The following is a 25,714-nucleotide window of genomic DNA, read 5'->3' on the forward strand; positions in this document are numbered from 1 at the left end:
AATTGACTGTGTTTACTTTATTTCTCTTTATGCTAGAAAATGAGTTATCGACACTTTCTGAATGATGGAACTATATAAATGCATAAATATCCTGTCCCTAAATATCCTGTCCCAGACAACCAGTTGTCAGGGACAGGTTATTTAACACACATTTTCCAGGGCCGTCGGATCTATATTTTAAAAGTCTAGATTAAAATTTCGTTTTTTTAGATATCCGCTATAATTTTCCGTGGAAACTTTCCCTATCCCTATCCGCGGAAAATTATAGCGGATACTAAAAAAAAAGTTTCAATCAAAATACAGATCTGATGGTAATAGTGCTGTGTGTTTGATAAAACCTCCCTGACAATCAGTTTTCAGGAACAAAACCCATATCTATATATGCTTTCCTAACAAAAAAACAGAAAAAATCTATGTATAAGTATAACAAAGGCAAAATGGTGGGGCTGAATTACGAGATTGACACTGTCTGCCACCTGGCGGCTAGTGGCCAGTGGGTTGGTGTTTGGTGAAAACTTAATAAAATAAACACCAGCCTTCTGCTATATAGAGTACAGTATTTCACAATACAGCCGCAGTAGTTATCACTGTGCAGAGAGAGAGAGAGAGATCGAGAAAGAGACCGAGAGAGATTTGCATCTACACAAATAAGGTACACAGCTATACACACACATCAGGCTCTTCATTTTGGTTTCTTTAATTAGGGTTTCCGCCTTTTCATTCCTCTGTTTTATGGCCTCCCTAACTTCTTTTCTTATTCTCGTGATTTTGATTTTTCTCAGTCTTTTAGAATATGCATTAGTAATTCTTTAGCATCTTAATTAATTAATTAATAATATATACTAATTTTCTGTACCAGATAAATGAATGGAGTGTTGGCAAGGTATTGTAGTGTCGGAACTATTGAGTTGGAATAAATGATACAATGCAATTTCACATTGATACAGTTTTTGAGAAATGAGGAGGAGATATGAATGTGCATTTGTTTTTGTTTTTGATTTTTGTGAATGAAACTTAGTTAATAATGATTTTACACTACTCAAAGGACTTATTTTGTTCGGAATAGAGTAGAAAATTACACATATTTTGAAGTGATAATATCTCTGAATGATCGAACAATTCTGTGATGTATTCTGATATATACTCTTCTTGTTTTGTTATGTGTATATATAACTATATATATCTAGGATACTACAAGGAGAAGAATTTGATCCTTGTTCTTCCAATGTCGTCAATGGCTCAGCTTCACCGGTCACTTATACCCAGTCATTATCACCAATTCAAGTCTAATACATCCATGGATCGTGTTTATAATAATCTTGCTTTCCCTTCCACACCTACATCTTCAAACCTCTTCATCTCTCCTCTTCCTAAAGTTCAGCTCACCCTTAATTTCCTCACAACCAAGTTTCAATTTCCTTGTGCCACTGTAGCTGGCGGTGGTAGCATCAATGATGGCATTGGCGGTTCTAGCGAAGGAGGTGGTGGTGATGGTAACAATAATGGTGATGGTTCATCTTCTCCTAATCCCGATGACTCTTCATCATTAGATGGTTTTGGACCCTTGGGGGCTTTTTTAAGTGGTTGGAGGTCCAGAGTGGCTGCTGATCCTCAATTTCCTTTTAAGGTTCTTATGGAGGAGATAGTGGGTGTGAGCGCTTGTGTTCTGGGTGACATGGCTACTCGCCCAAATTTCGGTCTTAATGAGCTGGATTTTGTTTTCTCAACTCTTGTTGTTGGCTCCATATTGAATTTTACTCTCATGTATCTCTTGGCACCTACACTGGCATCTTCTGGGGCTGCATTGCCCGCCTTCTTTGCCAGTTGTCCTCCTAGTCACATGTTTGAGCCTGGCCCCTTCAGTGTTCTTGATCGGTTTGGGACTTTTGTGTATAAAGGAATGGTGTTTGCTGGCGTTGGGTTGGCAGCTGGATTGGTTGGGACTGCTTTATCCAATGGGTTAATCATGATGAGAAAGAAGATGGATCCTACATTTGAGACTCCGAACAAGGCGCCACCTACCTTGTTGAATGCTCTTACTTGGGCAGCCCACATGGGTATTAGCAGTAACTTCAGATACCAGACCCTCAACGGGGTTGAGTATGTGCTTGCCAAGGGGCTTCCATCATTTGTATTCAAGACTTCTGTGGTTGTTTTGAGGGTCATGAATAATATTCTGGGTGGGATGTCTTTTGTGGTACTGGCAAGGCTGACAGGATCACAAAGCTCTGGTGCTAAGGAGGTAAAGCTGGTCACTGGTGAGGAGGTGGAAGCATTGGCTACTTCTGCTGATGAGAAAGAAAAATTGTTACAAGACTGTGATAGCGGCGAGTCTGTCCCCAAGTAGTTATTTTACTATACCAATCCGTTGAAATGGCTGTCTTTACATTAGATAACTTGTGTCTCTTTTGCATCTATAAATAAAAGAACAGTTTTGGATTTCAAGCTAAACAAAGAAATGTGTTTTTGCTGTCTTGTAGAGTAGCCAAGGAATAAGGGCTATTAATTAAACATTTCATTGTAATCCACTCTTCATTGTTAGTGCTTGGTATATTATTTAAGTTGCCCCAGGGTTGCTGACTATATAATGCTAGGTTACTAATATCTTTTATGTAATCAGCATGATATAGTCATACTTAGCATCTCCTGTGTAGTATGATTGCAGTTCAGCTGATATCAATCCAATAGGAAGTATTAGCAAGCAGGACCTAAGAATATTCCTGCGTTGGGCTGCCGTCAATCTTGGTTACTAATCCTTGGCCGATGTTGAAGCAGCTCCACCCACTGCTGAGCTAGAGCCTATTCGGTCCGATTACAGTCAGGTACACAATCTATCTCCTAAAGAGCATCTTTCGTTTATATGTTTGTCTTTCAAAAACGTAGTTATTTTAATGCTAATTGCCATAATGTTACGATATCTCAAAAATTTCTTGTGATTTCAAGTTAGATGTTCTTTACCACACTGCACTTGAGGTTCATGTCAGTATACCATTGTATTCTTGTCTAACAGCTTGATGAAGTAGATAACATATGAAGAACTTTTGGTCTATGGAAGATTGTGAAAGATATTCCGCTCTGGTCCTGTATCTATGTTCCAGGTATGTTTCTAGAGCAGCCCTTCTGTGTTTATAGAGTGTTGTCTACAAATCACAACGGTAAATTACAAGAATCTATTGTAGCTACATATGCCCGTATATCAACAATATTTGGTTTAAAGGGGGGATACTGTAAAACGAAAATAACTACTTGTATTTGCCAGTTAGATTTAAGTGTCTACTAGGCAAAAATTGGTTCTGATGCTGTGATATCAATAGTACAGGCAGAAATGTTCATCATGCAAATCACATTTTAAAATGTTTATTTTAATATCTGAAATGAAATTTCCATATTTGTGAAGATCATGTAGTGAGTGGTGACCATGATGTGTCACAAGCTACTTAGAAAACGATTTGTATCTATGTTCTCGTGTCATATACTATCTTTTAGTGGATATGTGAATTGCAATACCAGATCTCCTGTGTTCCAACTCTATTCCCTGGCCCTTTCCAACTCAACTATAGAAAAGAACTAAGCTACCACCTGCATGTTTTAACTTGCCAAATTATAGTATGCTGCTTTTATCCTAGGTGAATGGAGTGGCTGTATATGTAATATTATTTTCTTGTTCTTTCTTGGTAAAATTAATTGCTGAATCTATGTTACAAAAGGGGTGGAAGATTAACACCATCACAGGTGGCTGATAAAGTGAAGTACTTCTTCAAGTATTATTCAATAAACAGGCACAAAATGACTGTGATGACGCCCTCTTATCACGCTGAGGTACTTTCCTTAAAAGATAAAATTTTACAAAGGCTTTGACTTTTTCCAGCAAAGAAACTTTAACTTTACGTCATTTAGCAGAAATCTTATTATCTTTACTGTCATGCAGAGTTATTCACCAGAGGACAACAGATTTGATCTTCGCCAGTTTTTGTATAATGCAAGATGGCCATATCAGTTCCGCAAAATTGATGAAATGGTAAAAGAAATTGATGGCCATAAAGTTACTCTTATAAAAGCAACAGAAAAGGATCACCAGGATGTTACATCTGTCGGAGGGATGGGAGTTATTGCAGCCGGCTCAGGGGATCCAAGAGCTGGTGTTTAGGTTTGCATGTTACATGCAGCAGAAGACATTAATATAACATATTAACTTTAAGGGGAGCTATGAACAATGAAGCTATAACTTTATTCTTCCGAATTTTAATCCATATAAAATTATGTGTACTCTGGTCCAGGTACCCGTGTCTCGTTTCAAAGCTTTTTACCAGGTACAGATTTGGTACTTTCTTCAGTTGCTTCTGTAATGCTAGAGTTCTTTTGTAAAATATAATCAAGTACATTATCCAAATGTTTGGGGTAACTACAGTTTTCATCCCATTGAGAAGCATATGTGTATCGTCTTCCTGTTTTACAACTCTTGTATCCTGTTTATATAATTCATGTACAGAATAGTCTAGGCTGAAACCCTCTTCTGAAAGATGAATTCAGTTATAATGGATTACTGAAATATTAATGAATCAATGCTTGGCTTAGAATCGTAATATAAAACTAATCAAATGTCTAATAATTTCACTACGTATCCCCGCGCTAGCATCTGTAGTGTCTAAACTTGTGAACAAAATTTATTATCTAATCAGACATTCACAAATATAGCCAAGGACTTTAAGTTTAAACCAAGCAAATTTAACTAGAGATCAGAGTAGAGAAAGAGGTGCCATTCCCGTTCACCAAAATAATAATATAACAGTATACTTTTAAAACGTACAAAAATTTCCTTTTCAACAATTGAACAAGAAAAACAATTTGTTCTTTTAACGTATCTGCACCTTAACAAACACATGTGAAGAAGGGATGTTCTCAGAACCCGTGCACCCAAAACTACACTAATTTCTGCCTAACTCCTCACTTCTTGCTTCTGATCATCTTCAGTGGTTGATAGATTCTAATGTTTACCTATAGCTCATCATGGTCCTCATCTTCTGCTTCTGCACCTTCGGCCCCGGGAGCTCCACCAGATCTTTGGTATACTGCTGTGACAATTGGGTTACAAACAGCTTCTACCTCTTTGAGCTTCTCATCGTAATCTTCTTTCTCAGCAGACTGGTTGTCATCTAGCCATTCGAGAGCCTCCTTTACGGCACTTTCAATCTTCTCCTTTTCATCTGCTTCGAGCTTGTCAGCAAGCTTGTCTTTGTCATTGATTTGGTTCTTCATGTTATAGGTGTAAGTCTCCAGGCTGTTGCGGGCATCAATTCTTTCTTTAACCTTTTTGTCTTCTTCGGCAAACTCTTCTGCCTCCTGAACCATTCGCTCAATCTCTTCTTGGCTCAATCGACCATTGTCATTGGTGATGGTAATCTTCTCGGCCTTACCAGTTCCTTTGTCTTCTGCCTTGACATTCAAGATACCATTTGCATCAACCTCAAACGTGACTTCTATTTGAGGTGTTCCCCTGTTAAAATGCAGGACCAAATCCAATTTAGGCATCTGCCGTTAAGCTTTACAAAAATTAAAGAATCAAACTCTCAAGTCATATGTACAAACCTTGGGGCAGGTGGTATTCCAGAGAGATCAAACTTTCCAAGAAGCCTACAATCCTTTGTAAGAGTCCTTTCACCTTCAAAGACCTGTTATTAAAGATGCGAATTAGATAATGTTTTGAGATGTCAATAAGTAAAAACAGTACACTGATCAACACATCAGTAGAACAATTACTGTGAAAAGAATTATTAGAACGAGTAACTGGGTAGAATGTTAGTAAAATAGTACCTGAATGGACACAGTAGTCTGCTGATCTTGGTAAGTTGTGAAAACTTGGGATTTCTTGGTTGGAATAACAGTGTTTCTGGGAATCAATTTGGTCATCACCCCGCCTACGGTTTCAATTCCTAGAGTAAGTGGAGCCACATCCAATAGAAGGATATCTGTATTGAAGTAAGAAATATCATTACATATTAGTCACTAGTTTCTGAAAATATGTTCATCACATATCAAACTACAATCTTTATCAGATGCTGCACTTCACGTCCACAGAAAATATAATATATCATTACCTTTAGTCTCATCACCGCCCTCTCCGCTGAGAATTCCTCCTTGTACGGCAGCACCAAAGGCAACTGCCTCATCAGGGTTCACTCCCTTGTTGGGTTCTTTACCATCAAAGTAATCCTTAAGGAGTTGCTGAACCTTTGGTATCCTAGTGCTTCCACCAACAAGAACTATCTCATCAATCTGGCTTTTCTGCAACCCTGCGTCATCCATAGCCTTCTTCACAGGTCCCATGGTCTTCCTGAACAGATCTTGGTTCAACTCCTCAAATCTAGCCCTGGTCAATGGCTCAGAGAAATCAGTTCCATCAAAGAGAGATTCGATTTCTACACGAACTTGGTGCTGGCTACTCAATGCTCTCTTGGCACGTTCACATTCTCTCCTCAGTTTTCCAAGGGCTCTGTTGTCCTTGCTGATGTCCTTTCCGTGCTTCTTCTTGATCAACTTAATGAAATACTCCATAATTCTTTGGTCAAAATCCTCACCTGTTCAGGAAAATTACATGTCATCAAATATACGTTTTAATGTTTTAAATTTACTTACTAGTTCATTTGCATAATTTCTCTTGTTTCTACTAGGAAAAGAATGTAGGATTCAATTTTTATTTGTTATTCTAAGAAGAAAAACTATATTATATGATAAAAAAAAGAAGGAAACACCATTAATTCTACTAGCGAGCTATACATCAGGCTATACTCCACAAAGAGTGACAGGAGAGTTGATGTCATATCACTATAGAGTGAAGCCTGATTACTTTGTCCTAAGATTATATGAACAAAATAATCAGTTTAAAAGCTTACTTTCTATCAATCAATAAGAAAAGAAGCTGCTTACCTCCTAGATGTGTGTCTCCATTTGTGGAAAGGACCTCGAAAACACCATTATCGATAGTCAAGACGCTGACATCAAAAGTTCCACCACCAAGATCAAAAACAAGGATGTTCTTCTCACCACCTTTTTTGTCCAACCCGTATGCAATGGCAGCGGCAGTTGGTTCATTGATAATTCTGGCAACATTTAGGCCAGCAATGACACCAGCATCCTTTGTAGCCTGCCTTTGGGCATCATTGAAGTAAGCTGCAAATAGCATAAAAATAACCATCAGCACTGAACAGTTAAGTATCAAAAGATAGATGAAATTTGTAATTGTAGAATGGACTCTACCTGGAACAGTAACAACAGCATCCTTGATTTTCTTTCCAAGAAAAGCTTCTGCTGTCTCCTTCATTTTAACTAGGATCATAGCGCTTATTTCCTCTGGACTGAAGACCTTTGTCTCTCCATCCTTCATTTTGACTTGAATATATGGCTTGCCATCTTTATTCACGATTTTGTAGGGAAATAATTTCATATCCTTTTGGACTTCTTTGTCATCAAACCTGTCATATAACTGTTAGAACTTCTGATCTCCATAAAGTGATAATTATATAACTATATACACAAGAATGAGTAAGATGAATTACTTTCTTCCGATAAGTCTTTTGACATCGAAGACAGTCCTTTCATGGTTGACTGCTGCCTGATTCTTGGCAGCCTCACCAATCAATCTTTCACCGTCGGTGAAAGCAACCCATGATGGGGTGATACGGTTTCCTTGGTCATTGGCTATAATTTCGACATGACCATTCTTATAAACACCAACACAAGAATATGTAGTTCCAAGATCTATCCCAATAACTGTCCCCAACTTTGATGCCTCCTCTTTCGCAATGGAAATTGCAGATAGACAACCTGAAAAATAATAGATGCTTAGTAATGCTATTTAAATACTACCGAGTAAATTTAAATAGTTCAATAAATTTAGCACTCATTTAAATAAATGGCAGATAACATTTGATTGGAACACATGATGCTTTACTTCAACTGACAATGAATAGCAAAACACCATTAATAAAATATTGCTTGTTTAACTTAAAATACCAAGTAAGGTTACACATGAAACACAAGCACAATCAATAACCAAACGAAAAATACACTACCTCACTTTATACTTACTAAATCGTTCCTTTAGGATATGCATCTCAACACATGCATACCAACTCTCAACACCTTTTTGCCTAGAATCGGTCTTTAATTGACTTCATTTTTTCAATTTTGCAATTTATTGATCTACAATGTCAGCTAACACAACATCATCATCAATTGAAATCCTCCAGTTATCCATTATACATCAATAAATATCCCTGGCTAATACAATTACAGTTTTTTATTACCAGATTGCATCTAAATAAAGCTACACTCAATCGACGACACTGATAGGCCATACAGTTCAACTCAATTAAACTAACTTCTGATCCTTAATCGAAACGTAAACTCCCTGAATCTACATTACATCAACCTAACAAGAATTCAACTCATTACAATCATATAATCAGCATCGGAACACTCATATAAGTAGTATAAGATCCAGTAAACTGATCCAATATAATCAACTTATTTACGAGCTCTTACTAATCACCAGATCGCTATAAGCATAAGCATAAGATCCAAGTATACTAACTGAATCTACACCTGAACACGCTAAATTGTAAAATCATGTAAATACAAATCTACAGTAAGCACTGCATTAAAGTTCATCGATCTATACATACAGATATATACAAGCATTCATAACTTAAAAAACGAGATCTAATTTAACAATGAGCGATATATTTATATATGTGTGTGTATGTATATACCTAAGAAGAGAATAGCAGCAACAACGATCTGAGATCCACTTCGCCTCCAGTAGCCGCCCATGGCTGCTTCCACTTTTTCGCTCTATGCGTATAGCTCCCTTATATGAATGTATGTATATAAGAGAGAGAGAAGGAGAAAAGAGAGAGTAGAATAGAGAGATTTGCGTTTAAATGTCCGGAGAGAGATCTGTATATAAGGGGATTGTAGAGTGGGAGCAAATATGTCATTGGTGCTGACGTGGACCAATCGGATTGTAGGGTGACCGTGTTAAGCCACTTAGGGCTGGGCTATTTTGTTGGAATCGTATCACACGCTATATTTTTGGTTGCCTACGTGGCATAAGCGTTTGAATCTCATTCTACGTGAAGACTGGAGTCAATTCTTTTATTAGTCGGGGGAAAGAAATTACGTAAATAATGCTAATAATATATTTGATGATTAATTTAAAATCAAGAAATTATATAGACTATGTAAATTATCATGCGAGTATTTATTATTAAGAGTAATGATAAATATTGTAAATTAGTTGAAGAAAATAACAAAACAAGAAATAGAATAGCACGAAATGAAAGAGTAAGAGTTTGAACAAATTTAACAATCTCTCCATTTTTATATAGGTCACTTTTTTTTACTCGCACTTTTAAATTTTTTGATTGTTTATCTAAAGTGATTATTTTTATATTCTTTTATAATTATAATATGGATAGCATATATTTTTTTTACAAACTTTTTCTAAATATATTAATTTTAGTGGTTAGAAGATTTAAAAATGTGTGCGTAAAAGTCGGACAATGCGTAAAAAACACGGAATACATAGTTACTAGTTAGTATGCATTGTCCTAATTAGGAGTGAGCAAAAAACCGAATTCAAACTGAAACCGAAACCGGCAAAACCGATCAAAAATCGAACCGTATAAAACCGATCCGATTCGAAACCGAAGATTTTAAAACCGAACTGATTCTAATGGATGCGGTTCCGGTTTTAAGTGAAAACTAAACCGCAAAAAACCGAACCGAACCGATTATTAAAATAATAAATAATATTTATTTATATAATTTTATAAGAAAAATATATAGATTAAATTAATATCTCATAATATACTATGGTTATCAACCAATATATTAATTGTATATAGTAGAGTAGGATAGTAATAGTGGAGCAATGAGTATAAATCTCATAAATTTAAACATATAAGTATGATCGTCAGTGTGAATAAAGCACAAAGAAATATTTTAGTTATTATAAGCATGGTATCATTAAAGTAATTTATATGATTAGCCATTTATTTACATTATCATTCATTGTATATAATAGGGCTGATTATTCGGTAAAAACCGAACCGAATTACCGAATACCGAAATAACCGAAATACCGAATAAGCTCAAAAATCATAACCGAATAGTGAACCGAATTTAATTCGGTTATTTTACCGAACCGAAATTTTTATTTCGGTTAAAACCGAATACCGAAAAAAAAAACCGAAATTTTTTAATTAATACAAAAAAATATGAAAATAATGGAGAAAAAAAATTAGGAGGCAAGCAACCAACATTATTATATCATTTTAATTATAATTATTAATTTGTGGTGTTAATTTGAGTCTATATATGAGGTACTTTGAATCAGCTACTCATGCGATACGTTCCAGAACTCTTTAGACTTCACCTTTAAAGCTGGTGGCCCTCTGCATAATTTGCATATACCATTTCACCATGTCAGTGCTTTCTGGTGCTTGCTTTTATTTTGTTTTTCTGCAGTTATTTGAGCGAAACTGTTTCGCAAACTTATTATAGATATTGTTTTAAGAGAGACTTTCATATCGAATGGTGGCGAAATATCATATCTTCAACTCAATGGTGATCCCCATTGTGTTATAATGTATTGAAAAACAAAATAAATAAATAAATATAATATAATATATTTTTTTATTTTAAATATTTCGGTTATTCGGTTTTTTCGGTTAATTCGGTAAAAAAACCGAAAAAACCGAAATACCGAAATAACCAGAAAACCATAACCGAATTAGGTACCGAAATATTTTAAATATTTCGGTAATTTCGGTTCGGTATTCGGTTAACCGAACCGAATGCTCAGTCCTAGTATATAATTGAACATATCGTAAATAATTCCTTGTTCAAACGATGGTTTAAATTTCAAAATTTCTTCTCAACCATTAATCTAATTAACTTATTTATTCATTAAATTGGAAGTATGTTTCTTAATTTAATTTTTTGCGATTTTAAAATCGAAACCGCACCGATTAAAACTGAATCGGAGTTTTAAAACCGAAACCGCCGGTTCGGTCGCGGTTGCGGTTTTCGATTTTTTAAACCGAGGACCTTTGGTTTCGATTGCGGTTTTACCCAAAAACCGAACCAAATCGAGGTTTGCTCTCCCCTGGCACTAATAATATAGTTATGTCGCTTTTTAATTGGGCAAGTTAAAATTATATTAATAATTAATATGTGAATACATTAATATTATATTTTTAAACAGATGTTTATATTTTTTAAATAATTAAATTTTTATGTAACTAATAATGATGTTTGTGTAAATATGTTTTTCTTCGTGATATATTAGATAGTCATTTCTATTGGACATATTAAACAATTTTCTACTAGTAAGTCGGCTAAAATATTTATAAACAATGAGCTCAAGAGATAGATTTTAATGATGGTGCACGTGTGTGTTTTTTTGTCAGAAAAGAAAAGCACTTTTATTAAGCAGAATAAAATATAATCGGGACAAATTCCCAATACAATCAGGTTGGAAAATAAATAACACACTAAAATAATTAGTTATTATGTGATCCTTTTAACACCTAGAATTTAAGAAAATAGTAAAGTTAAAAATAAAATCAAAGATATTTCAAACGTTCCAAAATGCACTTAACATCTATATAAATAGTAACATTACAATTACCCTTATCACATAAAAATCAATATCATACCAATATTCAGTAACCCTAATATCTATATATATGTCTGCGTGTACCATCTATAGATATGTGCTAAAAGTGCAACCCTCGATGAACCATCTTTAATTGTAAAAGATGCGTTCTTAATTGTAATAATTACCACCTCCTTAGATTTGACGCGAGTTTTTCCGATTCCAAAAACATCAATAGATCATTCTCAACTAATCCAATATGAAATAAATCCAAACACAATTAAACAAAAATATAACAAAACACTCCAAAAGCAATTGAAAGAAAATCAATGAAAAAAAGAAAATAAAAGAGTTGAGGCATTCAACCGGAGAAAAATCAATGGAAGCTCTTTAGACTAACTTAAAAAGGGACAAAGATAAAAGATAGTAGGCGACTCTTTCAAACCCTAATATTTTGAGAGAAAAGAGAATGAAGACTGTACATATGTGTTTTAGTTATAATAAAATGACTCGTAAATTAGAATGATCTGGTAAACAAGACCCATTATCTATCAACTGACCGATCAGAAATCTAATATTTTAACTATAATAATATAGTATAATTAGATTTTATTTTTTTTTGAACCGAGTATAATTAGATTTTTATTATACACGTTGTAAAGTTTTAATTATAGTTAAAACTCGTTAATTTTATTTCCAAGGACAACTTGTCAAGTTTAATTGATTTATTAAATTTATACTCCCTCTGTCCTTTTGTGCCGGTCAACTTGACCAAGGTTTTACTGAAATTTATTAATATTTTATCAAGTGAAAAAATAAAAAAAATATGTCACCGGAAATAATTTTTAATCTATTTTAAGATGTAATTTTCTTTTACAAAATAATGAAAGAGTGACCTATAATATTTGATTAAAAATTAATCAATTTAACCAAAAAAAAATAAAAATATAATAACTAAAAAAGGGGACGGAGGGAGTACATTATATTGGGCGTCGAGTTTCTTTTAACCTCCTGAGATTATTAATTTGTCAAGTATTAATCTATCGAGATTCAATTAGGGTGAGATGTGATTAGATTGAACACTAACTTTATAGCTCCGTGTCCTAGTAAACTAGAAATATATCTGTATTAAAACATACGTGTATTCTGTTAAAACCGTGAAACCAAGACACCTCATAAAAAAGAGTTTTTCGTGTGTACATGAATATCGATAATCATCTTTTAATTAAATAAAATATTTTGATTGATAATTTTTTTGTTCCATTTTCATCAACAAGATTGGAACTAATCAAAAAATGTCATCCAATCAAACGTGACTGTCACTGTGCTACGGAAAAAAAAATCCAATTATAAATTTGGACGCATGTATGGCGTATGCACTTTACCAAACAGAATTGCAAAAGAAAACATGAAGGATAAGGGTGGGAGGAAGCTGAAAGTACTGTGTCTTCATGGATATGGATACAGCGGTGCATATCTCAAGATGAGGCTTCAAGTGTGGCCTGCCAATGTACTGGAAGCTATGGATTTTGTGTTCATAGATGCTCCTTTTCCAACTAACAATAAACCATTTCCAGCTTTTTCCTGGTTCAACTCTTCTCCTGAGGTGCACAATCTCTTGCAATACTTTCCTCACTTTTGTTAATAATTTTGTGACTCGTGTTATAACTTATAAGTTGCTTTCTACACGCGTATATTAGGATGTAGGTGAGTATGATAGGACGTTTGGTGAGTCTATGACACTCATTGAGGAAACTATGGTGAAGTTTGGACCGTTTGATGGGGTTCTCGGCTTCTCCCAGGTAATTTTACTAAACGAATGCTTGGTCGGTTTTTTTATTTGACGTTTTGACTTTATCGAGATGGGGATGGTTTTGTCCCTCGGGTCCATAACAATGATTTTGAAGGCTCTGAGCTAAAAATGAAATTGGGGCGTTTTATAAGCGAAATGATAAAGAATTCAAGATTATGAAATTGAAACGAATGAAATTATTGTATAAGCAAAATCTTTCACAGATAAATTTAATCAAAATCAATAAATTTAACAATACAGTCAAAGCACGTAAAGATGCCTGTAAAAGCAGAAGCAGAGTAACCTATATCATTCTTGAATCAGAATTGTGACACAAGTCTTCACTTTGTATACTTGTATATATGTCACCTTATTGTTTTCTTCTGAAATGGACTCATTTTGATCTTACATGGAAAGGGAGCTTACATAGCAGCTGCTTTACCAGGGATGCAAGCGCAGGTAAAAAAACTCGGCACTTACATATCTACACTTTTTAATATCGGTGATGATCAATCAACAGAACTTAGTATACACATGTTCCGGGACTCAAACCCTCGACCTCTTGTTTTTTGACCTGACACATAGAAATATAGTATGGTTGCAACAACACACAAATATGTATTTAAAGAAGTAACAAATACTTTTTGTGATGAAAGACATCTGTTGCATATTATTACATATGTTAGGGTGTGGCTTTAACTGAAGTTGAAGCTATTAAATTTGTGGTGGTTATATCTGGAGGCAAGTTAGGAGGCTCCAAGGTTCCGGCTCCTACGTTAGCCAAAAATGCATTCTCCTCTCCGATTGAAATCCCCTCGCTACACTGCTTTGGTACTCTATTCTCGGTCTCTATGTTTACTAACAACCATGCACACCGAAAATACATTTTGTGTTTTGTTTTCTGAAATGTACGCAGGTGAGAATGACTCATTTGCAAAGTTACCAGCAACTGAACTTTTGGGATCGTTTGTTGATCCTTTTGTAATATTTCACTCCGGGGGTCATGAGGTACCAAAATTAGGTAAGAGATTTATGTCTATCCTGGTCAGAAAGGACCTTTCTTTTATTCATCTTATACTGGTTTATGTTTTGGTTTTTCCGCAAATTTGTGGGGAAGTATTATGAAATTGCCTGTTTGGTTACAGATGAAAATGGTTTGAAGGTTATGAAAAGTTTTCTCCATAAGATTGAAACCATACCTCCAGGCCGTGGAATCTGGTCACGTCTATAACTAAATTTATAACTGATTAGCCATGTATTACACGAAAGGCTAGTCAAATGCATCATTCAGCTTCCTGATTTCATTTCCGACATCTTCTCCCTTCTCAAGATCAATTTCTTCATCACGCGGCCAGTAATCAATAATAATGGACTCAGCTTTACCTGTTCCTTTGTCCTCTGCCTTGACAGTGAGTCGATCGTTTGCATCAATTATAAATGTGACTTCTATCTGAGGTGTTGCCCTGTCAGAAAGAGGACCAAATCTGTTTTAAATATGTGTTCGATAATGTTTAATTGATTATAAAAATTAAATGTATGTCAATGTACAAACTTTGGGGCAGGTGGTATTCCAGAGAGGCTAAACTTTCCGAGTAGCCTGTAATTCTTTGTCTTTGTAAATCTATCTTCGCCTAGAAACACCTATAGAAGAAGTGGAAAATAATATGGATTTTGAAGGTGTATGAAAATCTTAAAAGTAAAAAGTTCAATTTGCCCTACTAAGTTTCTACGTTACCCCGATTATTCATTTTGTTTCGAGTACCCGTGTCGGACACTCGGATATGAGTACGGACACTCCGACATTTATTTTATTTTCTCAAGTGGTGATGCAAGAAAAGAATCCCTAATTTGCCAAGCAGAAACATAGTACCTTAATAGACACAGTAGTCTGCTGATCATGCTTTGTCGTAAAAATACGTGATCTTCTGATTGGGGTAAAATCTGGAGTGCCTATAGGGATCAACTCTGTCATCACCCCACCCGCGGTTTCAATCCCATAGCTAACTGGAATTGCTGGTAACAGATCGATCACTGCAGAAAACGAATAATAGCATTAAACGGTTTAACTATCAACTTCAGCAGCCATTAAATTATACTGTAATCATATGGCTTGAAAGAACTGAAAATATTCGCAGCCTATAATACTTCATTACCTTCAAACTCTTCATCACCTCTAACAAATTCTCCTCGTATGGTAGCACCATATGCAACGACTTCATCAGGGTTTACATTAAATTTCACATCCTCGTTGAGTTCTGTTCTGTTAAAGTAGTCCTTGAGGAGTTGTTGCACTTCTGGGATCCCGGCACTTCCACCGACAAGAGCAATCTCATCAATCTGGTGTTTCTGCAACCCTGCATCATCCATGGCCTTTTTGACAAGAACCATTGTCTTCCGGAGCAGATCATTGTTTAACTCCTCAAATTGAACCCTAGTTAAATTTTGAGAGAAATTTGTTCCATCAAACAGTGATTCAGTTCTTTCGTGGACTTGATGCTGCATAAACCTACTCAACGCTGTCTTTGCACCCTCGATTCCTCTCCTTAGCTTATCAAGAACTCTGTTTTCATTGTAGATGTCCTTTCCGTGTTTTTTCTTGATCAAATTGATAAAATCATCACCTGCAGAAAACGAAAATGACATTATTCAAATAATCACATATATTTCCTTCTTCAGATATGTAAAAGGAAAGCCTGGCCCTTACCTCCTAGATATTGATCTCTAGTTGCGGCAAGGACTTTAAAAACACTTTCTTTAATAGCCAAAATGGTGACATCACAAGTTGCACCACCAAGATCAAAGACCAGGATGTTCTTCGCACCGCCTCTTTTATCCATTCCATACCCAATGGCAGCTGCAGTTGGTTCGTCTATTATATCGACAACATTTAATCCAGCAATAAAACCAGCATCGCTGGTTGCCTTCCTCTGGGCATCATTGAAGTATGCTACAGATTTTTTTTTTCAGAAAGACAATTATAACTAGGAGAGTAAGCACATCATCACGAGTTAACGAGACTGTGGTAAATAATATAATGCTAAGAGAACAATATTCAAGCTGCAACCGTATATTAGTCTCACCAGGAACAGTGAGCACAGCCTCTTTGATTTCCTTCCCAACAAAAGCTTCTGCAATCTTTTTCATCTTAACCAGGATCAGGGCACTTATTTCCTCAGGACTAAAGAACTGAGTCTCTCCATCCTCCATGATGATTTTGATATATGGCTTCCCATCTATGTTAACAATTTTGTAAGGCAAGGACTCGATAGCCCGCTGAACCTCCTCATCGTCAAACCTGTCATATTAATATTAGGATCTGACATCAACTTATTAAATACTAAATATTTCTTTCAAACATATATACTGATGACAAATGAATGAAATGCAGTACTCTCTTCCGATAAGCCTTGTGACATGGTATAGGTATACAGTCCTCTCCGGGTTAAATGTTGCCTGATCCTTTGCAGCCTCACCGATTAATGTCTGATTGTTACTGAAAGCAACCCATGAAGGGGTGGTGCGTTTTCCTTGCTCATTGCGTACAATTTCAGTACGATTGCTCTTGTAAACGCCCACAGAAGAACAGGTGGTGCCAAGATGTATCCCAACAATTCTATCTGAGTTCTCAGACCTCGGTCTTATGATGGATAGTGCACTTGCACAACCTGCTAGATAAGAAATGGGACACTATTGAGCTCACAGTTAAGGTGCAACAAAATACAAAATGCATATAACCATTTTAATTTATGTGATTAACTGAATTATATCAAACACTTCACATGTTTCATCTAATCTCTTGGACAAATTCAAGAATTAGCGGATAATCATCAAGACTAGATAGTGATTCCCCTCGAGAAGGTCGGGATTAACCGAATTATATATCAAACACTTCACATATTTCATCTCTCAGACAAATTCAAGAATTAGCAGCCAATCAAGACTATAGCTAATACCAATCATTAAGAATGCACATAAAGAGGTTAATAAAATTAAGCTGTCGAATCAAAGATTATATATATATAACATTAAAGAAATCGATGACTGCTTTTAAGTCATTACATGTAAGATTGTAAGTTGTAACAATTGAACTCTAACGAGTCAGTAACTCTGACATGAAAATTTGAGTATCGGGAATTAAATGATTTAACAATGTCGTATATTTGTTGGGGAAGAAATTAAGTTTCAGCATGAACAAGACTGAGGAGACCTGAAACTAAATAATGGTGAAAAATTTACCTAAGAAAAAAATTGCAGTAATGATCGCTAATAATCCGACGCGTCTATGAGAAGCGCTCATCATGACTTCAAACTTTAATCTGACACGAGATCTCCGTGTATATACTCTAAGTTATGTGTATTCAAATAGATCTCTGTACCCATATTTAAGTTATACTCCCTCGTCCTAACAAATTTTTTATGTTACTTTTTTGCACGTTTTTGACATGTACTCTATTAAACTGCGCTACTGATGTAGCGAGACAAGTGTAGCAGGGCTTAAACTAAACAATATTGACCATACATGTACTCTATTAAACTGCGCTACTGATGTACAGAGACAAGTGTAGCAGGGCTTAAACTAAACAATATTGACCATGTTACCTAAGAAGAACATTGCAGCAACCAGTACCAGCGCCACCCATGATCCACTTGGTCTAGAGGAGACACACATCTTCCTATTCAATAGCTTTGTTCGCCGCCTACGAGGTTCGGAGGTAATGCATGCATGTATATTTTGTCGATTGAGGATTTATCAAAGGAGAAAGGGAAATTTAACGAGGATGAATTGGAGCGAACTAAAGGTGAATACGTCATAACTGACTATGTGGACCAATTATACTGGGACGTTTAGGATATAGTAGCTGTTTACGAAACAATCACAAAGGTTGAATGGTTTATGTTAAAAGGTTGATAAATGAAAATTAAATTTTAAATATATATTTAGATAATTTTTTGTGATAGTTACAATTTCTTTGTTATAGATGTTCATAAAATTAAAATTTCAAAAAAATATATATTTAGATAATTTTTTGTGATAGTTACAATTTCTTTGTTATAGATGTTCATAAAATTAAAATTTTAAAAAAATATATAAGTCCCTAAAAGGAGTTATGACTTTCAACTTATAATATTCTAATTATAAATTATAAGTTCACTTATTACTTCTTTTTACATAAATAAAATGCTTTCTTATACAACCGGCTAATTAAGCCTTGGCCGAACAGACACATAAACACACCACGAACTATTATTTTGATTATCATACTATACTATACTATAACATGGGTATAATTTGTAATCCAAGGTTTTAGTTATATTTTTTGGTTTGGTACTCTCCTTTTGGTACTACAAGTCTACAAATCTAGATTCTATTAGTATTATATTGTTAAACAGTTTCAAATTCTAAAAACACTCATAACAATCCATTATCATATAATGTTTCATTAAAAAAATTATAATGATGTTATAAATAAAATTATAAATATACAATTTTGAATATTTTCTTTTAACAAGAACCTTCATATAACTCTTTTTAACTTTAACGTGTTTTATCTCAATATAAACACGAACCATTATATAACCCTTTCCAACTCTAATCTTAAAAGTAATTGTTGTCAAAAAACCAAAATTACAAAATTATGTTGAAATTCGACTAATTTACTAAATCTTTCAAAGGTATTACACGACGGCTATGTTCGGAAAAGATTTAAATTTTCTGATTTTTTTATTTTTAAATCTACGTTACTAAATTCGGATTAAATGTACTAAAATCCTATGTGTGTGTGTGTGTATTAGAGTTTGTCCATTTTCAAGTAATCGGGTGAAAATATAGTCAGTTGAATAATATAATATAATTAAAATTCAATCCGTTAATACTAAAATACTAATAAAATGATGTTAAAATTTAAATTTTAAATAATAAATTACGAATTATATACCCGCCCGTGCTTCGCACGGGTTAAAGGCTAGTATATATAAAAGATTACTTATAGTTCACACAAAACTTTGTCTTGCACTAAGCCGGGGGTCTCACGGAAAACAGCCTCCTTATTCTAAATGAGTAGGGGCATGGTCTGCGTACATTTTACCCTCCCCAGACCCTGCTCTAAGCGGGATATACTGGGTTTGTTTGGTTTGATTTATATATATAAAAGACTAGTTATTAATATTTAAAATGGGATATCTGGAGTTTGAATTCGAGATATCATCTCTGGCATATTATAATAAAAATAAAAATTCAATATTTACAAATCCTCATGTAAAGAAATACTCCGTTTATAAAATCTATTCCACCTATACTAGAAACGAATAAAACCGACAAATATTAATTATTAAAAGAGTATATATCTATATAAACAATCAATCATCAATATACTTATATAAAGGAGAAGCGAGGTAGGGGTGAGCATCGGGCGGTTTGGGCGGTTTGGAGGGTCTAAACCAAACCAAACCGAAATAATCGGTTTTTCAAAATCTCAATCCAAAACCAAACCATTATGTTTAAAATCCAAACCAAACCAATCCGTTTAAAACGGTTCGGTTCGGTTTGGTTTCGGTTTAAACCGTTTTTTATATGGAAAACAAAGTTATCAACAAAATTAAATTTTAACTTGAAAAATAAGGAATGAAAAATTCAAGTTATATTTTCTATTTAATCATATTTAAAGAGGATACAAGAATATATTAGCTTGATAAATAAGCAGAGATGGAAGAAAATAAATAAAATGTATTTGCATACATTTATAAAAATATAAATAAAAAGAATTGAAACATAATACATACATCAAAATTAATATCATAAAATAGAATAAATAATATTTTTAAAGAAAATCTTTACTAGGATACTTTTTATATGTTTAAGATTGGGTTAAATGGCTGATTCATAACTAAGCTGGTTAAAAACTTGCAGTTTAATCATGGAGTTAAAAAAGCTCACAGTCAACTAATGAAGTATTAAAAAACTTGCATATCAGTAACTCCCGTTAACTCTGTTAAAAACATAACGGAAATAAACATATAACCAGCTTCCACTCTGTTGTTCTTGCTCATAGCTAGCTGATATGACTTTGCTGTATATAGAACTAGAGGGCGCAAAATTTCGCTCAAGAGCTAGAAGAACCAACTCTTTCATTTCATCAACTTTACTCTCGGCAAAGAGCATCAAAAACAACAGAGAAGAGTTCTGCCCTGGTAAATAGCCTTAAGTAAGAGAGTTCCTTAAATCTCTTTATGCTTCATTAGTATTCCCTTCAACACATACAGTACTTATGAGAAATTTATGCGTCGTATTACTTGCAGACAACCCAAAAAATTTACCTTTAAATCATACGAATGTACTCCATCGTCAACTATCCCAGCCTTGCAAAAGAGACACAGTACATAATTCGTCGTCTCCTCATTCGAACATAACTGTTTCTCTCCATCATCTCCATCAACAAATCATGAACCTCCACAAATCGATTCTTCTTTAAAAGTTTGTTTACCAACATGTTGTAACGGAATACATCAGGTTCATCCATCCCCTTCATTTTCTTCAAGATCTCCAGAGCCCCTTCTTCTTTATGTTTTATTCTGTATTTAGATGTAATTAGGTTTGGGTTAGGTCAGGTACACGGGTATTTTAACGGAAAACGTTAGAGTCAAAATCATTTTAACGTTCGTGTAAGTTTCTGTTAGCACGATTGTTCGATTGAAAATTATATGAAACAAAGTTATGTGTTTGAAAGTTTTTTTAACTTCATGACCAAACTGCAAGTTTTTAACCAGTTTAGTTATGAATTAGCCATTTTACCCGTTTAAGATTTTACAATTTTTTGTAGATTATAATTTTATATTTAATAATACATTTTAGTGCATGTATATTAATATTTGAATCTACACATTCGGTTCGGTTCGGATTTATCGGGCGGTTTGAAGGTAAAAACCGAAACCAAACCGAAATAATTCGGTTTTTATAATTTGAAACCATAACCAAACCAAACCGTTATTAAACCGTTAAATTCGGTTTGGACGGATTGGATCGGCCGGTTTCGTGCGGTTCGGAGAATTTTTGCTCACCCCTAAAGCGAGGGGCGTGTAGGTGGCGCCTCTCACATCGCTTCGTTATATTTTTCTAATTTTCTGAAATTTTTGGATGAAAAATATTAAAAATTAGAATTACCTTTTTTAGTTTCGGATATATTGGAAGCAAGTTTTAGAATCTGATTTTGTTTCAAATTATTTATGGAATATAGTAGCTTGAAAGTTTTAAACTGATTTTGTTTCAGATTATTTAATCATGGGAAAGAGTAGCACACAAGTCTCTCTGCACCTATAAATAACCCTATAGGTTGTAGGATTTTGAATCATCTAAACACAACCTACTCTCTCTTAATATCACAACCCTACCTCTCTCTGCTGATAGTTCTTTTGCTCGATTTCTAACTCGGTGGTGCCATTCTTCTGCAACGATAAGTGAAGGCTGTTTATACGGTACTAAAAAAATAAAGGTTGTTGCAAGCAAAGGTAGTTGTAGACCGCTATGTGGGAGTCGACAAATCCAAACACGGGAGAAGAGTATAGTCTTCACATGATATTGATGGATGATATCAATAAATTAACTATTAGTGATGTATGTTTGTTAGTTATTCTTTTATAATATTTGTTTTGTTCATCGGACATGTTTGCCGTTGTTAATTTTTATATGATTTACTTTGTATACAAGAAAATATTATTCATTGTTTGCTATGTTCAAGCAACTTTTAAGTGAAGGCTGTTTATACAGTATATAAAATAAAGGTTATTACACGCAGGGGTAGTTATAGACCGCTATCTCACGGATTTAAGTTAGATGTTTTTGTGCACAATCAATCCAAAAAAATTGGAGGAAGGTGACAATGTAAGAACATGATTACTTTTAAAAAAAACACAGATAAAATTAAGATTCGTCGTGCTTTGAATTGTTAATTACGTGTAGAAATTTATTTTCATTTTTTCACCATGAATTATAGTCCAATTTTGCAATTTTATATATTAGTATTGGTATTACATTTAGATTTTTATAATATAAAATTTATTTATCCTACAAATATTAATTTTTAATCATTAATATACTTTTTATAGACAAACACAAAATTATTGTACTCTACAAATATTAATATTATATTAATAATATAATTTTTATAAGCCGTCGCAACGCGCGGCTTCTCAAATAGTAAAAGTGAAAAGATAAATGCATCAATTATATGTATTTTTGGCACTTGATCAATTAAATCATTAACAGAAGGCATATAGCTTCTATAAAATCTATCATACCAATGGAGTACGTTAAAGACAAATCAAGTTCACATTTTCTTCATTCGAGAGCTGATACATCTCTGCTCATCTTTGAAATGTACGCGTCTCATTTCTTCTAACGAGGTGCATGATGCTGATATTTTTGGCCTAAATTTAAAGTCCGTAAAATTTGTTAATGTAACATCCCACATCGGTTAGATAAAAGAGTATTTGGGTCTTTATAAGCACAAGCAAATAACTAATATATACCAAATTGCTAGCACTTTTGGGCCGACCTGTGGTGGGTTGTTGGGTCCGGTATGCATCCAGTTGTGGGCTTGGGATGTTATAAATGGTATCAGAGCCAGGTTTCGTAAGTTTGATTGTGAGCGAGCATATAAGAGGGGGTGCGCGCCACTCTGATAAAAGACTTCTTACCAAGGTTGCACCTTCTGCTCACTTGAGGGGGATATTGAAGTAACAACTCTAGTTCACAGCTGTACATCCATCTCCACCTCTCGTCCACCTCAGCATGCTAGTAGTGGTTAATAATGAGAGTTAGTTACAAGTTACATGACAGCTTAGTGTATTTCTTGTAGCTTAAGTTTTAAGATACAGAATATACACTTTGCTCTGTTCTCTCTCTAGAAATGAATGGAATCTTCATTGCAGTTTTCTTGAGCTTACTTTACTGTACTTAGTTTATGCTGATCTACTGTGTGTACTGGCAACATAACTGAGATTTATCACAAACAAATTAATATTAAAATAATGAAGCAGAGGAATTACCATAATGTCACCACTTCTCTTAAAAAATCAATAATATCCAAAGATATGCTCAAAACATTGCAATTAGAAGTGATCATATCAGTCCTGGTCAGTCCTCAGGATACACAGAACCTACACAAATCTCCAGGCCTGTCTTTTTATAGTTTCTTTCGTTGATCATTCCTTATCTTTTATATGTTAAAAGATAATTGTGTAATTCGATGATCGGGACTAATCGTTGAACGATTAGGAATTTATCGGAAACTTCTTCCATAAATGTAACTATTACATCGATAAAATGTTTTTTTAAAGTTAATCAGAAATTTTTTAAATAAATCAAAAATTTCGACTAACATATAGATACGAATTTCTTTCCCAGTGTAAAAGCGAAAAAGATTCCGGGAATTAAAGAGCTGACTTTGGTGATGACAGGGATAGTGAGGACCATTCGAACTAATAATTCAAGGCCCAGGAAACCATTAAAACATGGTTGCTAATGATTTTGTTTGCAAAATTCATGAGCTGTCTATGAAGTACAGGAGCATTTTATTGAGGCTGAGAAAGGGATTTGGTTGAATAAGAAATGACAGAAATATCAAGAGGTTGAAATTTAAAGCGGTGAAATAAGCATGCACAAGTAATAGTCCATACCACATTGTGGTATGCCTCTATCTATCTGTCGACACTCGATAACTTCACAGTTCACTAGATGCACAAAAGATCTGTTCGGGCCAGACCGGGCCAAAAAAATCCGGATTTTTTTGAAACCAGATCGGACCGGGCTTTTTCAAAAATCGGGCCGGGCCGGGCCGGGCTTTCCCAAAAATACTAGGCCTGGTTTAGTTATAAAAAACCCGGATTTTTCAAAAATCCGGATTTTATCCGGATTTTTTGGAAAATACTAGGCCTGTTTTAGGCCTTCGGATCGGGCCAGGCCAGACCGGGTTTTTTCGGATCGGGTTTTTCAGATTTTTTTCCAGATCGGATCGGATCGGATCTCAGATTTCAGATTTTTTGAACATCTCTAGTTCACACCCTCTAGGCTCTAGCCAGCTACAGATAAATATGTAATTACAGTGTTTTGTTGATTCGTCCACAGTGAATTTCAAATATCTCCACATTATTTTCAACGTATGCCAAATTATTTGTCCCAATATAATACTAATGAATACGAGTATATATGATATTCCCTCGGTCCATAATAAGAGTCGCTTCGACTTTTTATACGTAATTTGAGATTTAAAAAACATACCTCCACATATTATTTTTCATATTTTTTTTCTGAATAAAAGTTTGGCATATATATTTTTATTTAGAAAAAAAATTAAAAAATAATATGTAGAAATATATATTTTTTTGCACCTCAAATTACATGTAAAAAATCAAAGCGACTATTATTATGAGAACCGATGTTAAATAATGGAAAATAATCTCATTAAAAGTGTGCGAAAAACAAAGTGGGTAGCTAGCAGGCTATGAAGCACAGTGATCTTGTGAATTTAAGGAACGTACGACATGTTGCAATGTGTATAGTTGACTTCGAAGTGCGGGGTGGATAAAGGTGTATGATGACAAGCACTGTTTGGTTACTCCATTATTAACTCGCTTGCTGTATATTATATCTTCTCATGTCTATAAATTATTATATCTCAGCTCTCTAAACAACCTTAGACCGAGTCCATTTGCCTTGTGCTTCACATGAAGACCGTCTTTCTCATTATCCTCCTAGTCATTTTTATAACCAATCCATCTGCCGCAGGTGAGCAATTCAAGCTCCTCACTACACGCTTCATTCTGTTTATAAATTACAAGGTTTTGATGTTTTCTTCTTCTTGCAGGCCGTTCCGATGATGGCAGGACAAAGTATGTGAAGCTCTGTGATTCATGCGATGTAAGTAATACCAGTATGTATGTTCAAGTTATGACTTAATACTCATTTTTAATTAATTAGAAACAATCAGTGCATTTTATTTCTCAATTAGTAGTTTTTCTAATCAACCTACACCGTTGAGTTTTTTTGTCTCTCAGGTTACGTTGTTAGTCTGTCTCACCTTTAAATATTTAAGATAGAATTTATAATTTTCGTCTAATATGATTTTGGTATACCCTCCTCTTAACACACACCTCGAGTGTTTTTGGGAGAACTGATTATTTTCAAAATGATATCAAAGAGCTCAGTTTTGTCGAAGACTCAAGTTCAACTCTTTACGACAATATAAGTATGCATGGTTAATTTACAAACG

The 25,714-nt window shown here is 34.4% G+C and overlaps 5 protein-coding genes across 5 annotated transcripts; 3 read left to right on the forward strand and 2 right to left on the reverse strand.

The window, feature by feature from the left end:
• The first annotated feature begins 443 nt into the window (after positions 1-443).
• Positions 444-2,561, forward strand: LOC108206130 (protein RETICULATA-RELATED 3, chloroplastic-like). The gene is made up of 2 exons (XM_017376322.2): positions 444-652; positions 1,188-2,561. The coding sequence occupies exon 2, from the start codon at positions 1,226-1,228 to the stop codon at positions 2,345-2,347; it is 1,122 nt and encodes a 373-aa protein (XP_017231811.1). The 5' UTR covers positions 444-652; positions 1,188-1,225; the 3' UTR covers positions 2,348-2,561.
• Positions 2,562-2,681: 120 nt separating this feature from the next.
• LOC108206131 (glutamine-dependent NAD(+) synthetase) lies at positions 2,682-4,333 on the forward strand. The gene is made up of 4 exons (XM_064087601.1): positions 2,682-2,822; positions 3,011-3,098; positions 3,708-3,819; positions 3,929-4,333. The coding sequence occupies exons 2-4, from the start codon at positions 3,031-3,033 to the stop codon at positions 4,145-4,147; spliced, it is 399 nt and encodes a 132-aa protein (XP_063943671.1). The 5' UTR covers positions 2,682-2,822; positions 3,011-3,030; the 3' UTR covers positions 4,148-4,333.
• A 409-nt stretch (positions 4,334-4,742) lies between these two features.
• LOC108209191 (luminal-binding protein) lies at positions 4,743-8,939 on the reverse strand. Its single transcript, XM_017379974.2, has 8 exons — positions 8,769-8,939; positions 7,554-7,821; positions 7,255-7,469; positions 6,925-7,167; positions 6,096-6,575; positions 5,812-5,966; positions 5,587-5,669; positions 4,743-5,494 (listed from the first exon to the last, which is right to left on the reverse strand). The coding sequence occupies exons 1-8, from the start codon at positions 8,827-8,829 to the stop codon at positions 4,996-4,998; spliced, it is 2,004 nt and encodes a 667-aa protein (XP_017235463.1). The 5' UTR covers positions 8,830-8,939; the 3' UTR covers positions 4,743-4,995.
• A 4,089-nt stretch (positions 8,940-13,028) lies between these two features.
• LOC108205642 (uncharacterized) lies at positions 13,029-15,071 on the forward strand. Its single transcript, XM_017375632.2, has 6 exons — positions 13,029-13,265; positions 13,360-13,461; positions 13,869-13,910; positions 14,138-14,282; positions 14,368-14,472; positions 14,597-15,071. Exons 1-6 carry the CDS (start codon positions 13,068-13,070, stop codon positions 14,680-14,682), a joined length of 678 nt encoding a protein of 225 aa, XP_017231121.1. The 5' UTR covers positions 13,029-13,067; the 3' UTR covers positions 14,683-15,071.
• Positions 14,991-18,202, reverse strand: LOC108205641 (luminal-binding protein-like). Its single transcript, XM_064087599.1, has 7 exons — positions 18,051-18,202; positions 16,843-17,116; positions 16,532-16,746; positions 16,156-16,398; positions 15,605-16,072; positions 15,322-15,482; positions 14,991-15,092 (listed from the first exon to the last, which is right to left on the reverse strand). The coding sequence occupies exons 1-7, from the start codon at positions 18,118-18,120 to the stop codon at positions 14,991-14,993; spliced, it is 1,533 nt and encodes a 510-aa protein (XP_063943669.1). The 5' UTR covers positions 18,121-18,202.
• Between the last annotated feature and the right edge of the window lie 7,512 nt (positions 18,203-25,714).

Source organism: Daucus carota, chromosome 2 (assembly GCF_001625215.2).
Source record: "Daucus carota subsp. sativus chromosome 2, DH1 v3.0, whole genome shotgun sequence".
NCBI classification, from domain to species: Eukaryota; Viridiplantae; Streptophyta; class Magnoliopsida; order Apiales; family Apiaceae; genus Daucus; species Daucus carota.